At 35.0% G+C, this 14,100-nt stretch overlaps 1 protein-coding gene across 1 annotated transcript in view; it reads right to left on the reverse strand.

The window, feature by feature from the left end:
- Positions 1–1,154: 1,154 nt before the first annotated feature.
- The window catches only part of LOC136029036 (uncharacterized), a 57,695-nt gene continuing 44,749 nt past the window's right edge, over positions 1,155–14,100 (reverse strand). The window contains exon 7 of the mRNA XM_065707071.1: positions 1,155–1,319. Coding sequence (XP_065563143.1) covers positions 1,217–1,319 — 103 coding nt within the window. The 3' untranslated portion in view covers positions 1,155–1,216. The remainder of the gene's footprint in view (positions 1,320–14,100) is intronic.

Below are 14,100 nucleotides of genomic sequence, written 5' to 3' on the forward strand. Positions count from 1 at the left end.
CCAGCCATTCCTTAGTTACGCCGCTTTGACAACCCGTATACACACAGCGTGTTTTAATTTAATTCAATACTCCCTTCAACATTCTCTGAAAAGCTCAAGTAAATGTCTTAAATTTTTGGGGCACTTTTTGGAAACCTTTCTTAATAGCAAATAATAAACAAAGGTTGAATTTCATAACTTATGGTTTTTGTCCAAGGAGCTGATTAGGTGAAAATTGACAACCCTAGATACAAAGTTTCTGGACCTTTTGACTAAGTTGAAAAGAATGGCTTTCTCAAAACTTTGATTGGATGTGGTTGGGGAATTAAAGGGCGTGGGAGAGGGGTAATTGCCTTCCAATCTCTTTTGACTCTTAAGAAGAGCACTAGAACTAAAATCGAGTGTCCTCCTTTCAAAGTACTACCACATCTGCTCCTATACATTAAGTGCCTTGGTGTAAAAATTGCAAAAAAATAATACATTATGCCCACATCTCTTTTTACTCAGGCAGCGCTATTACACTGCCTACGATATGAAAACAACGACAATGGAAAGAAAGTAAGTGCTTTAAACATGGCAGAATCCTGATACTATAATTCCCTTATCCTTCTAATAATAATTAATCAACACCCTACCAACAATTCTGTTAAGCGAATTAGAAAATATGAGAAAACACAAATAAAGTTTATATCACTTTTCTTATAAAGAATCACAATGAAAGGAGAATTTTCGTTATTTAAGTAATAGTACAAATGGTGACTTAAATTCAGTGAATTTGAAATAGGTAATGGTAGTTGTGATTCAAAGTATGCAAAGTTTACAAAATTAAATCTTAAGATCAGGTTAAGAAAAAAGTAAAGGATTTGGCATTAGACTTTGCAGTCCTTACCGGTGGTGCTAATCTCCTTTTCTTGGCCCTTCAGCCAGGAAATGCAATGGGGGGCTGGGGGCCAGCCATCCTGTGCTTTCGCACACCCTTCCTGTTTACCTTCCCCAGATCTCTCCAGGTACCCAGATCAGGTTAGGTTAAGAACAATTATTACAGCGAGTTAGAATTAAAAAAAAATAATATGTTGTTATTACTGTGCATTACAAGCTTATCTGCAATCTACGCTAAAATCAGCTATTGATTGCATTAAAATTTCTTAGATTTAGAATTTAAAAAAAATACAATCTGAAACAAAAACTTTTTAATAAATATCTGCAATGCTAACAATAACAGAACCGAAATGAAATTTTACACATTATTGCTGGGAGACCGTAGTCGAATAGAATCTTCTTCTTGAATCGGTAACAAAATCTTTCTTGGAATTCCAAAAGGTGTCATTAAAGCATCTGACCTACAAATATATTTTTGAATTTACATTGTTTTCTAATTAAGCTGTTGCCCAGTAACTTCGTTGCTAGCCCTGTTGTCACCATCCATTTGATCACTCAAAATGTCCTCGGGATAGAAATGCCCCCCCCCAAAAAGACACAAGCGAAATGAGAATAATAAATAAATGAAAATTGAAAACTTTCGAATTTTCAAAGTATGGCTGCTGTTTGTATTATTTGAGTTAAATGTGCATAACTAATCAAAAGAAAAGTCAGTTAATGAATAGCAGTAATGAAAAACAAGTGGAATAGTTCCGAAAATGTTCTGAAGTAAAGGAAAATTACTTAAAATGGAAAAATGATTTAGGGCAAACTTGAGGAACGTTTTATTTTTTGCGATTTAACAGAAATATTTTAGTTCTGTTGATTGTTTTCAATTTTAAATATTCTATCACAAAGGCCTGAGGGTAGCTACGTACATTTGATACGGTGGCTGGTGTTTATTGGTTATCCCCCCCCGTGGCGTTAACCCCCAGAAAATACCCCGGAAAATTACCCCCCCCCCCCTCTGTGGAAAATACCCCCGGAAATAGCCCACGGAAAAATCCCCCCATGGAAAATTCCCCTGTGGAACATACCCCCGGAAAATACCCCAGGGAAAATACACTCCCATGAAATATACCCCCGGAAAATAACCCTTGTGGAAAATACCCCCCGTTAAATACCCCCCCTACCCCGTGTAAGATAAGGCTTTCCAAATTTGAGAATATTATTGGAGCTTTGTTTTTATTTTCCGCAGAGAGGAGGAATTTTGGTTCTTGTGTATTACACGCCACTCAATCAAGTTTACGCTGTGTAAAACTCGAGACAAACCGGTTTCTTTCAGCTTATTACGAGACAAGACAAAGTAAAGTGAAAGAATAGACGGGAAATATATAATTTTTTTATACCTACGTATACATATATATATATATATATATATAGGCATAACTCGCTCCTTACTTACAGTTCGGTGTTACGAACTGTTAATGAAAGGGCTCTTTTGATTTTACTTTATATAGACAATAAAGTTGTCTGTTAAAATATTTTGGAAGACAATAAGTAAATCAAATCCTTAAAAGTGTGAACAGGCTATACTTGCTATACTTTGAAATGTCGTAGTTAAAGCGCAACACAAACTTTAGCATAAAGACCAGTGGTAGAAACTTCCTCATTGTAGAATAATCTGTGTTATTTTAAATTTTTAATGTCTATCTTATCGTTTTTAATGTTTGCTTGTATTTTATTTCGTTTTCGACATTCTTTTTATTTACACATACAAGACGCATTACTTTTTACTTAATTTAAACGTGCGTGACAGACTTTGATACCTCCAGAATTCTAGATGTAGTAATGAATTACTGAAAAGTTAACCCAACAAATTTTGTATTATTCCTGTTGCTAATAGAGCATTAAAGATAGAAGATCATATTAAATAAGGATTTCTCTTCCATATCTAATTAAATCGAGAGCCACTGAATTGTACGAAGAGAAATTACGTCTTTCGAATATGTCTTTCTTGGTTAATCCTCCAGGATATTAAAGAACCAAGAGAATCTTGCAACAATCTTAAAGTATCTCAAATCGAGTTAGTGATTGAGAATGTATTCCTTGTTCCCCAGAAGCCAGTTAGTGACTCGCCACGGTTTGCTTCATAATATTCTTTTGTTCTTGGTCAATAAGGGGACATCTTAAGGGATCTTTAGTTTATCAAAGTTTAAGTTTTGCCCAAATAAATATATATAAATAAAAAATGGAATTACTGTAATAATTTTGAGGACTGAAACAATTAATGTAAATAAACTGAATTCTCAATGCATAAATATATGGATTTTATATATTTTTAATCATCATAAGAATATCAAGGATATTCATCATCATAATCAATTCATTTTATGCATCTATTGTTATCAATTTCTGCTTTTCAGAGTTGCGGCTACTGTTGGGCCAAGTTGCTCCCTACTTATAAGGTTTTTCAACTGAAAGTGAGGAGCAATTTTTTTTTTTTAGAGAGAGAGAGAGAGAGAGAGAGGAGGGAGAAATGAGATCTTTTTTAAGAGTCAATTCTCGTTTTTATTTTAATTTTAAATTGTTGTAACTTCACTAACCTTAATTATCAATAATTAACCATTTAAATGCACACACAAAAACTCTCATTTATATTTTGGAAATCTATATTAATTAACTGGAAACTCATCTTTTACCCATACAGACACATTCCTTTAATTCGAAACACCAACTCAGATAACTCCTTAATATGTTTAATATCTTTGGGCGCACCTAACCAACATTTAGGGCAAATATGCCTTAAAGAAATGGTGGATCGCATTGACAGATCCAAAGGTTTTCATACAATCTGAGTTTGTCTGAGTATCCCAGCTGAAACATGACATTAAAGCAATGTCCTAGATCCATAATCAGATACATTAGTTGCACGTTACTTTAAAAAAAAAAAAAATATAAACCAAAAACTGGTCCCACTCTAACTTTTTCATAGATTTCTTTGACTGAAAACCTCTGTGGACACGACTTAAAATCTGCCTAGTTAAATTCAGACATGAAAAGGACGAAGGTGGATAGAAAATATAATCAATGAAACAGCACAACAATAAAAAAGATATGAATGTACAAAAGACAAATAAAGGTTGCGAACAATCACAACAGGAAACATATTGTTCAACTTCCATAGCACTCCAACATTAGGGGAAATCTTTGGAATAATGACCTCTATATGCTTTCTAAAAGACAATACTTCATCCATATACACTCTTAAGTACTTAACGTTAGCGTTTCTGGGAACAATAACCTCACCTAAAGTTCAAAGCGCAATCAACGGATAATAATTCTTGGGACGACCATAAACAACTGATGACTTACCAAGATTAATAATTAATCTATGTGCCTCCGGCCAAATTCGAATTTGACATAGGCCTTGTTTCCGTGTGGAAATTAGCTGATTCTCAGCCTTTGCTACAGCTGTAATTTGTGTGTCATCTGTAAATATATCTAGAACTTTCCTGACTAAAATTTCACTACCAATCTTTCCACATGGCAATTCACCATCTATAGCATCTACAGCGTTACGCAAATTATTAATATACACAAGGAAAAATAAAGGATTTGGGGAAGATCCTTGTGGCAATCCATGTTTCAATTCTCAAACCCTGATATTTTATCATTAATGGCCATATTCTGTATTCTACCATGAGGAAAGATTGAATTATTCCCAAAGCCTTGCCACGAACGCCACCACTGAACAACTTACGAAGCAGTATTATGTGGTTAACACAGTCAAATGCTTTCACAATATCCAAGAACAGAGAAGCAACTTTCATATGCTGTCTTGAGAAACAGAAGTTCAAACTCCGTTGACATACTTTTACGAAATCTGAATTGGTTTTTAATGGAAAAATTTTGTGTCTCCAAAAAACTTGGCAGTTTCCTAGATGAAGCTTTTTGAATAATCCTAGAAAACACTGGTATCACTGAAATTGTTCTATAAATGCCAGGGTCGGACCAATCGCCAGTTTTAAATAAAAGAGTAATCTTTGGACGTTTAAGAGAATCCGTGAACACGCCCTTTTGAAATCACTGATTAATCAAAAACATAAAATCCGACTGGATCGAAGTAAAAACTAACTTCAAATCTTTTAAAGGAACAATATCAATGCCGGCTTCTGAATTACTAATCGATGCAAGCACTTCCTTTAATTTCGTCAGTGTCACTGGTTTGAGGTATAACGAGACATTGGCCTCTTCTGGTAGATATCTCTCAAATTCATTTCCCACTGCAGTGCTACAATTATTCTCTGTCATGTTTTCGGCGATAGGGGTAAAACGGTCCCATGTCTGACTCAGGCAAGTTGTATCTGAGAACCTTTCATCTCCTTTTTTCACCTCCTTAATTATCCTCGATATATCTGTTGAACTTCCCTCTGCTCGCTTAAACTTCTCTTTATAGTAATCTTTTTTAATGCTAGTCTGAATTTTTCTTTAATTTAACCTTAAAATTTACCGAAATCATTCCATATATGAGGGGAAGTGCCAACTCTTCGGCTAATCGTTAGTCACAGTAAAGTTTTTTAGTGTTTAACAAAGATTATTTTTCTATTTATACAGCCTTTGTGTTTCAGAAATCGTACTTAAGGAATTGGGACACAAAGTCAAAATTTAGCATAAGGACCAAGGTATTCAGGAGAAGAAAGCTCCCTCATATACGAAATAATTCCCTCTAAAAAAAATTCTCCAGACACTTCCGACCCCGCTGAAAATATTCCCCAAATGATTCCTAAGAACATGTAAAACTGAGTCGCCGAAGAGAAAGCTAGCAAAATAAAAAGAATTCCCTTTAAGAATCCTGACAATTTCTTTCTGCATAAATATTCCCTAGGAGGGCTCATCCCCCAAAACAATCTTTTACGGGAAAAAATCCTCCCACTGGGTAGTCTCCTCTTGCAGAAAATACCCTCCCTCAAAAAATGTCTGCAATAATTTCACCCTAAAAATTTCTCCTGAAAAGTTTCTATACATAGATATATATTCTTCATTTGTGGTTAGAAAAATGAAGCTGTTTTAACCAAAGTTCATTATCATCTGAAAATATTCTTGGAGCTCTTCATTAGATTGTCAATAACTGATAATCTTAAATAGGGTTGTTACTCTACTTTAGAACTGGAATATTTTTCAAACTAAGATTTAATCCACTTACTCCTGCTTACCAGAGTGTTGGTTGTACAAATATATGTTGACACAGTTTGTTCGCAAGAGTAATAGAGACTTCAACAACTATGAATATTTTTAATATTTAATCTAAATATACTTTTGAAAAATTGAAAATCTTTCAAGTCCCAGGACTAACCCTTATGTTTTGAAATATCTTTGATGAAGCTACAATTTTTCAGCTTCGTGGATTTTTATTTTACATTTTCAAAATTTCCCATTTAGAATGTGTGTCATGTTTGAGTTCCCCTTTCTCAAAGCATATTTATTTTGTCGACAATCGTTGAATGAGAATTCCTTTGCAGGGTAGATAATTTACAACAATTCAAATAGAAATTTTCTTGGAAATATGCCTAATCACCATTCTTGTATTTCTAACTAGGACTTGGAAAAAGGAAATGAATATGCTTAGTTTTGTGCTTTAAAAAAGTAGCTTATTTTTCTTTATTCAAAGAAAGCACGTCCAAATAAGTTCAGTTTGGAGCCAGCATCTCAAGGAAAGGAGTAAGCTGGTCAAAATAGTAGGGAGCGATAAAATATTTGCGAATGCTAGGAAATAGCAGAGGTTTTTAGTATATCATTTTCGCGAGTCTTAATTATGCCAAGAGAGGAGTCAAAGTTTCGGTCCTATATCGGATGAGTTATACTAGGAAAAACAAAAAGGAATGTCGGGTCCCTGTGTTTATATTCTGTTTCGGTGGCTTTGCCAATCGTTCTTTCTAGGCCTTCCGACTTTATACTACCGAAACTTTAAAGCGTTCTTGTGTTACGAGTTCCAAAGGTTTTAGACTGGTTCGTTAAAATTAGAATATGCCAGAAAAAAGACCCTAGCTACTCAAAACAAAAATCTGCCTAACCTGTGTCCAACTCTATGTTTGATTTGGGGTGGTCTGTGAAAGAGGCTACAGCTTTGAACTATGGGGATTGGACGTCTTGAGCAGTCCATTTTAATCCAGGCTCTACAAGGCTGACGCTGAGGATTGCGGGTGAGGATATTGCCGTGAGGATACACGGCACATATCTCATGTGGTCTTTGGTAGTATTGGGTTAGGAACTACTGCAATTATGTACCCCGGGGTCCAGCTACTGCAACCATGTAGCCCCGGAATTTCTTCAAAGAATACAAGTATAGATTACACCCGCCATTCCATTGACACATATGGCGTTATATCAGCTTCCGGTGATAAGAATATTTCCAGGAAACATCACTTGCCAGCTGTTATTTCTCACTGAGATAAAGCAGTGAATGTAAGCGGTCATGTACTCGATATCTTTCGTTTATCAACTGATAAACTGAAACTGATCAAGGTATCACAGAAGTTTCAAAGATGTTTGGTATTTTCGATTGTGAATAAATTGATTTAAAGAAGTCCACGTGTGGTGTAATTTTTGAGTGTATATTTTTATTGCTGAATATGGACCTTAGTGAAGTGTCATCGAATCTGGAATATGGACTAGAGTACATATCAATTATAATATGCATGTCTACAGTAGAGACTTGTGGAGTATTATATTACGCCATATGAACAGACTGGGATTCTATGACCAAATAACTCCACCATGCTGTAAAGGTGGAAGGGAACTAAATACGATTCAAGAAGTGCATGTCCAATATTCCCATATTCCATTTGGAAGAACTAAACTGTCCCTTATACTCTTATAGAATACATGACCCCGAGGATGAGATACGAATTCTTAGTACATGGATTCCTGGGCAAGTTCCTTCGCGGAATATTTCTATAAGGCGTTGTAAAAAGAAGATGAACGAAACCAGTGATATAAATTAGGACCAAACCAAGTGGGTTATGAATGGTGACAAGTGGCAGATATGTTTAACTCTCTCATTCCCCCAGGCCTACCCAACAGTCCTTTTAAAGGCCAAAGGGCCACTATATATATAAACACTTCCTAGTCCAGATTTTATGAGCCTTGTCTGTACTTGACAAAAAACCTTCGCATACCACCTTATGAATTAACAGTTAAATAGTATATTTAACTGTTTAGGTAGTATATTGTTAATACGTCTGACTATGCCTATAACCATTAATCAAAATGTAATGATCCCGAGTACAGTAGTTTTCTATTACCGAGCTTGTGCATGAGTTTGAGTCCCCAATTAACCATCCAGGGCCTTATGTCCGACTCCAGGACCCCAATTGCCCCCTCTAATTTTGTTTTGAGCTTTGATTTTTTTTTTGGACTTGGAATTTTTTGGATTTAAAGTGGCATGTAATCTTTAGTGAATATGGCTTATTGATTTTTTATGCAGCTCCACCACGTAGTATTCTCTGGCTGTCCATCGATAGTAGATGGTTTATTGTATGTTTTGATCAATATTGATTGTTCTCTGGAAAGATAAACACTTACATCATATTACAAAAAAGCGAGGATGGAATATCCGATGAAAGTGTGTGCACTCGACAAAGTTTTTGTTGAGTAGAATGCTAAGAAAGACAAATAATTTAAGTATAATTTAAGCGATAATGGGGATATTATTGGAAACGTATTTGTGCATTGTCATGACAGTGAAAAATTAGATTTATTTGGAGTACCGAAAAGATTCAACTTTTCCGATGGTGGATTGGTGAGAGTAACATTTCCAGAGATAGAAATACTTAAAGATAATACAAACATAAAATTACAAGTTGATGACGAAGTTCAGCTTCTTGCTACTACTGGTGGTAACACGTTGCCCACTAATAGATCCTATGTCCAGCTTTCTGGTATTGCCTTTCAATTAATGGCAAAGGGAAAAAGAAAGGCCTACTGCTGCACCAACATCATTGACCATATCTTATCTATGTGCCAAGTCTACAATCTATGTGAAAATTATGAAGTAAAAGACAATGAAATCATAACTATAATAAAAACGGCATTGGCTGATAATATAACAAAAGCACCTAAAACATAACCACTATTATGGATAGTTTACCAACGGACACAGTCAATGAGCCCAATAATATCAATAATGAAGATGTGATGAAGTTGTGGCTGAATTCATGTAAAAACTGAATTCATGTAAATGTATGACCCCAAAATGGAATAAGTGCCATGTCAAGAGAAAATACAGTGAAGTGTTTTATGGAATTGATTCAAAGCATTCCCTTTTATGATGATATTCTACATGCCATTATTTCAATAAAATATTTTATGCACTACTTTGTTATCATTCCATTAATTTTAGGTTACGCTAGCGGTGTTAGAATGCTAATTAAAAAGTCAGAGATGTAAAAACATAGGTTCTAGTAACAGAAATATAAGAGGTATACTTGCATCTGAGATAGTTTAATAGGGCTTTTACCAACGTCTGAGAGAGATGAGCTAGATTTTTCCAAAAGCCACACAGACAAGCAAACAGACGCTCAGACACACAGGCACAGAAACAGAGAGAGAGAGAGAGAGAGAGAGAGAGAGGGAGAGAGGGAGAGAGAGAGAGAGAGAGAGAGAGAGAGAGAGAGAGAGAGATAAATCACATATAACCATACAGAGTCAGACGCACAAATACACACAGAAAGGACAGACACAAAGATAAGCAAACACCCACTCAGACATACAACCACAGAGAGAGAGAGAGAGAGAGAGAGAGAGAGAGAGAGAGAGAGAGAGAGAGAGAGAGAGAGAGAGAGAGAGAGAGAGAGAGAGAGAGAAGAAGCGTCTACAAACACCTATGCATACACATAAACACACAAGGATAGACACAGAGACAAGCAAGCATCCGCTCAGAAATATAGGTACAGAGAGAGAGAGAGAAGCAGCCAGCTGCACAGACACACATGCAGAGATATAGAGAAAGAGACAAAAATACTTAAAAACACAGAGTCAGGCACACAAAACAGACAAAGAGACAAGCAAACATCCGCTTACACACGTAGGTATAGAGAGAGAGTGACAAGCAACCAGTCATTCAGGCATTAGGCACAGAGAGAGTGAGACAAAGACAAATACATACAAACAGAGTCAAACACACAAAGACACACGCACAGAGACATAAAAAAATCTGCTCAGACATAGGCACAGAGAAAAGGGAAAAGACACCCAAGGACAGAGAGAGAGAAAAAAACACAAAGAAACCCACATAGTCATAAAGGCAAGCACAAAAATACTGACAAAGAGACAAACAAACACATGCATAGAGAGGGGGGGGGAACAAACAGTCATAAAGACACAGGGAGATAGAGAAAGAAGCTGAGACACACAGAGTCATACACAATTACACATGGACAGAGAAAAGAAAACACCCGCTCAGACACACATGCGAAGAGAAAGAGACAAGCAAACAGCTGCTCAAAAAACTACAAACACGAACAGTCAGACACAAAACGTACAAGGATAGACACAGAGACATGCAAAGATCCCACTCAGAAACACAGTCACATAGAGAAAAAACAAACAGCCTTTCAGACACATGATCATAGAGAGAGATAAATAGAGAGAGAGAGAGAAAAAAAAAACACATAACGACACATGGAGTCATACACAAACACACAAAGATAGACCAGACCCAGAGACGAGCAAACATAAGCCCAGACACAGAGTAACAGAGAGAGAGAGACAAGCAAACAGTCGCTTAGACACAGTGGCACTGAGATCGAAACAAAATCATATACAAACACACAGTCTCAGGCAGAAAAACATGCAAAGACCAACACAGAGATGAGCAAACACCAGGTCAGACACACAGGCACAGAGGGAGGGAGACAAGCAAACCAGCGCTCAGACACACAGGCAAAAAGAGGGAGAATGAGACAAAGACACATACAAGCAAGCAGAAAAAGACACACAAACAAACAAAGAAAGAAACAGAGACAAGCAAACCCCCACTCAGACACAGAGGCACAGAGAGAGATAGAGAGACAAAAAAATCATACAAACACTCAAAGTCAAAAACACAAACACACAAAGACAGGCAAACGACCGCTCAGACACACATATACAGAGAAAGAACGAGGGGGAGAGAGAAAGAGAGAGAGAGAACGAGAGAGAGAGAGAGAGAAAAAATAGAAATATGCAAGCAAAGAGTCGCTCAGACACACTGGCATCGAGACAGATCGATAGAGACAAAAACACTCACACACACAAAGACAGACAAAGAGACAAGCAAACACCCGGTTGGACATAAAGGCAAAAAGAGAGAGACAGGCAACCAGCTGCTCAGACACATAAACACACAGAGAGAGAGACACACAAAAACACTTACAAATACATCCAGCGAGACACACAAAAACTCAAGGATAGACACCAAGACAAACAAACCCTCGCTCAGACACACAAACAAAGAGAGAGAGAAAAAAAATCAAACAGCCGCTCAGACACACAAGTAAAGATAGAGACAAACAAATTCTTAAAAAAAATCTAAGTCCAAAAAATTCTAGGCATAAAAAGCTCTAAGCTCCCAAAAACTCTGGTTCCAAAAATCCCCAAAAAATTTTGAAATTGTAGATGGCACCACAACTAACTTTTTACTTAGGCTACATTTTATTAACTGATTTTGAGCTAGGCTCGTTTAAGCTTAGTAAGCGTGCACGCACAGGCATGCTCAGCCTAAATGAACTAATACTGAAAATCAGTTAATAAATTTTATTTGGAATTGGAATTTTTCAGGGACTTTGAATTCTGGTGCTTAGAATTTTTTGGACTTGAATTTTTTGGATTAATATTTCTTGGGATTTAGAATATTTTTTCTCTCTCTGTACTTGTGTGTATGGGCGGCTGTTTACTTCTTTCTCTCTCTCTCTCTCTCTCTCTCTCTCTCTCTCTCTCTCTCTCTCTCTCTCTCTCCCCTTTTCTTTCTCTCTATCTATCTGTCTCTCTCTCTCTCTGTCTCTCTCCCTCTACATATATATATATATATATATATATATATATATATATATATATATATATATATATATATATATATATATATATATATATATATATATATATATATATATATATATATATATATATATATATATAGATATATATATATATATATATATATATATATATATATATATATATATATATATATATATATATATATATATATATATATATATATATATATATATATATATATATATATATATATATATATATATATATATATGTATATATATATATATATATATATATATATATATATATATATATATATATATATATATATATATATATATATATATATATATATATATAGATATATATGTATATATCTTCGGAGCAGGGAATGGGAGTCAACTAGCTAGAAAATAGCTATTCAAAGTAAGAGCTTAGTCCGGTTTAAAGTGTGTGTTTGACACTTTAATTTTCCCATCCCCTCTAGGTTTTGAACATAGCGTTTCGTTGAGGGGTTTTGTCGGAAAATGTCTTCTATGTATTTCCATTTACAAAATTGACGATACATGACAAAACTTTCTCCCATTCCTTTGGTTTTGAAAAATAAATCCCCCTCTCCCTGAATTTCTGTGAATTGTCACCATTATTTGTTAATGGTAGAACAAACTCTCGGGCACCTTAGTACAATGTTCAAATGATAGATTACAACAAATTATAATTCTTCTTAAAACTGAACATAAATTATTCAGGAAGTTTTGGTAAGGTCTATCGAGGAAAGACCCCCTCTCCATGGATTTCTGTGAAGTAACACCATTATTTCTCGTGGTAGCAAAATTCTCAGGTAGCCTAATACATTTTCAGATATTATAACATAAGATATTACAATTCTTCTTAAAAATTAACATAAAGTCCTACAGGAGTGTTTGAGTAAGGTCTATCAAGAAAAGATTCAAGTAATGGCTGCTACTCATGTTTATATTGTTACTCATACCAGGTGCTTAGACTTCTTTTCATTTCCTTTTTCCAAAACAAATTTGTTAAGACAGAAGAGTATATCTGTTCCAAGACAGGGTATTTTTCCGGTAGGTTTTTCCCTCAAACTGTAGCTATTAAAATGTTCCCATAAATTATTCTTTTTCCAATATTCGTCTTTGGAAAAAAAAAACAATTGCTCAATGTCTGGAGTATTACATTCAAGGAGCATAAAAGTTTCAATTTACAGTCCAATATGTGTATTTGTGACATTGCAAACAAATATTTTTGTAATGTTAAGATTCTGAACTTTCTTTGGTGTTGGGTATTGAAACTTCAGTCTAAAAAAGTGTTATACTATTATCCAGGAGGCCAAACGACAGAAATATTTATATTTCTGGTTTTGGGTGATTAGTTAGCAGCAGAAGGTTTCAAAACACAAAACGATGTAATCGACCAAGCTTAATACGAAAATCAGAGTTATATAACTGGTGAGTTGGCGCAACATACCCATTCTTTCAAATTCCCTAAAAATTTATCTCAACTGACAAAAATTCCCTTAAAAACATTTAAAAAATTGTAAACCTCTCCAAGTTATCCAGTTTTTGGTCAAATTTAAGGAAATTAAATAAAGTTCAATATTCTTTTTATAAGATTGTTTTATCTTTTGCCATTCAATCATAGTCTTTAAAAATCGACGAAAAAGATTGCATAATTTATAGTTTCTACGGAGCAATCTTTACCCAATTCGAAAATTTGGCTGCAAAAGTGTATTTTCATTTATTGAATCGCTCAAAAATTTGAGGGGAAACAAAATGAGGGATATAGAAATCATCTGGGCTTCTTTTATTTTTGAACTAATAGCGAAAAAGCAGAGTGACCCAATTTATGGATCAGTTAACCATAGGCATATATTTAGCACGAATGGGCCTAACACGGTAGATCTCTATGACTCAGCTGAATAAAAAATAACCCCATCAAAGCAATAGAATCTATGAATCAGCATCATGTTGCTACTTAAAAAGAGCCTTGTGCAAGAAGTATATATACTGCTAGTAAATTTTACGTGTGAAAAGTATGTAAATTAAAATTATCGAAACTCCAAAACAAAATCCATAACTGACACAGAAACATTTCCCTGTTATCTGCAAATCTTATTCAGCTAAGAAAATTTTGGTAAGATGGATCTAAGGCAAATTTAAAGGGAACAGAAAAATATGGAGATCTCATTAGTTTGCCAGCTGGTCGGAAGAT

Source organism: Artemia franciscana, chromosome 7 (genome assembly GCF_032884065.1).
Source record: "Artemia franciscana chromosome 7, ASM3288406v1, whole genome shotgun sequence".
Lineage (NCBI taxonomy): Eukaryota > Metazoa > Arthropoda > Branchiopoda > Anostraca > Artemiidae > Artemia > Artemia franciscana.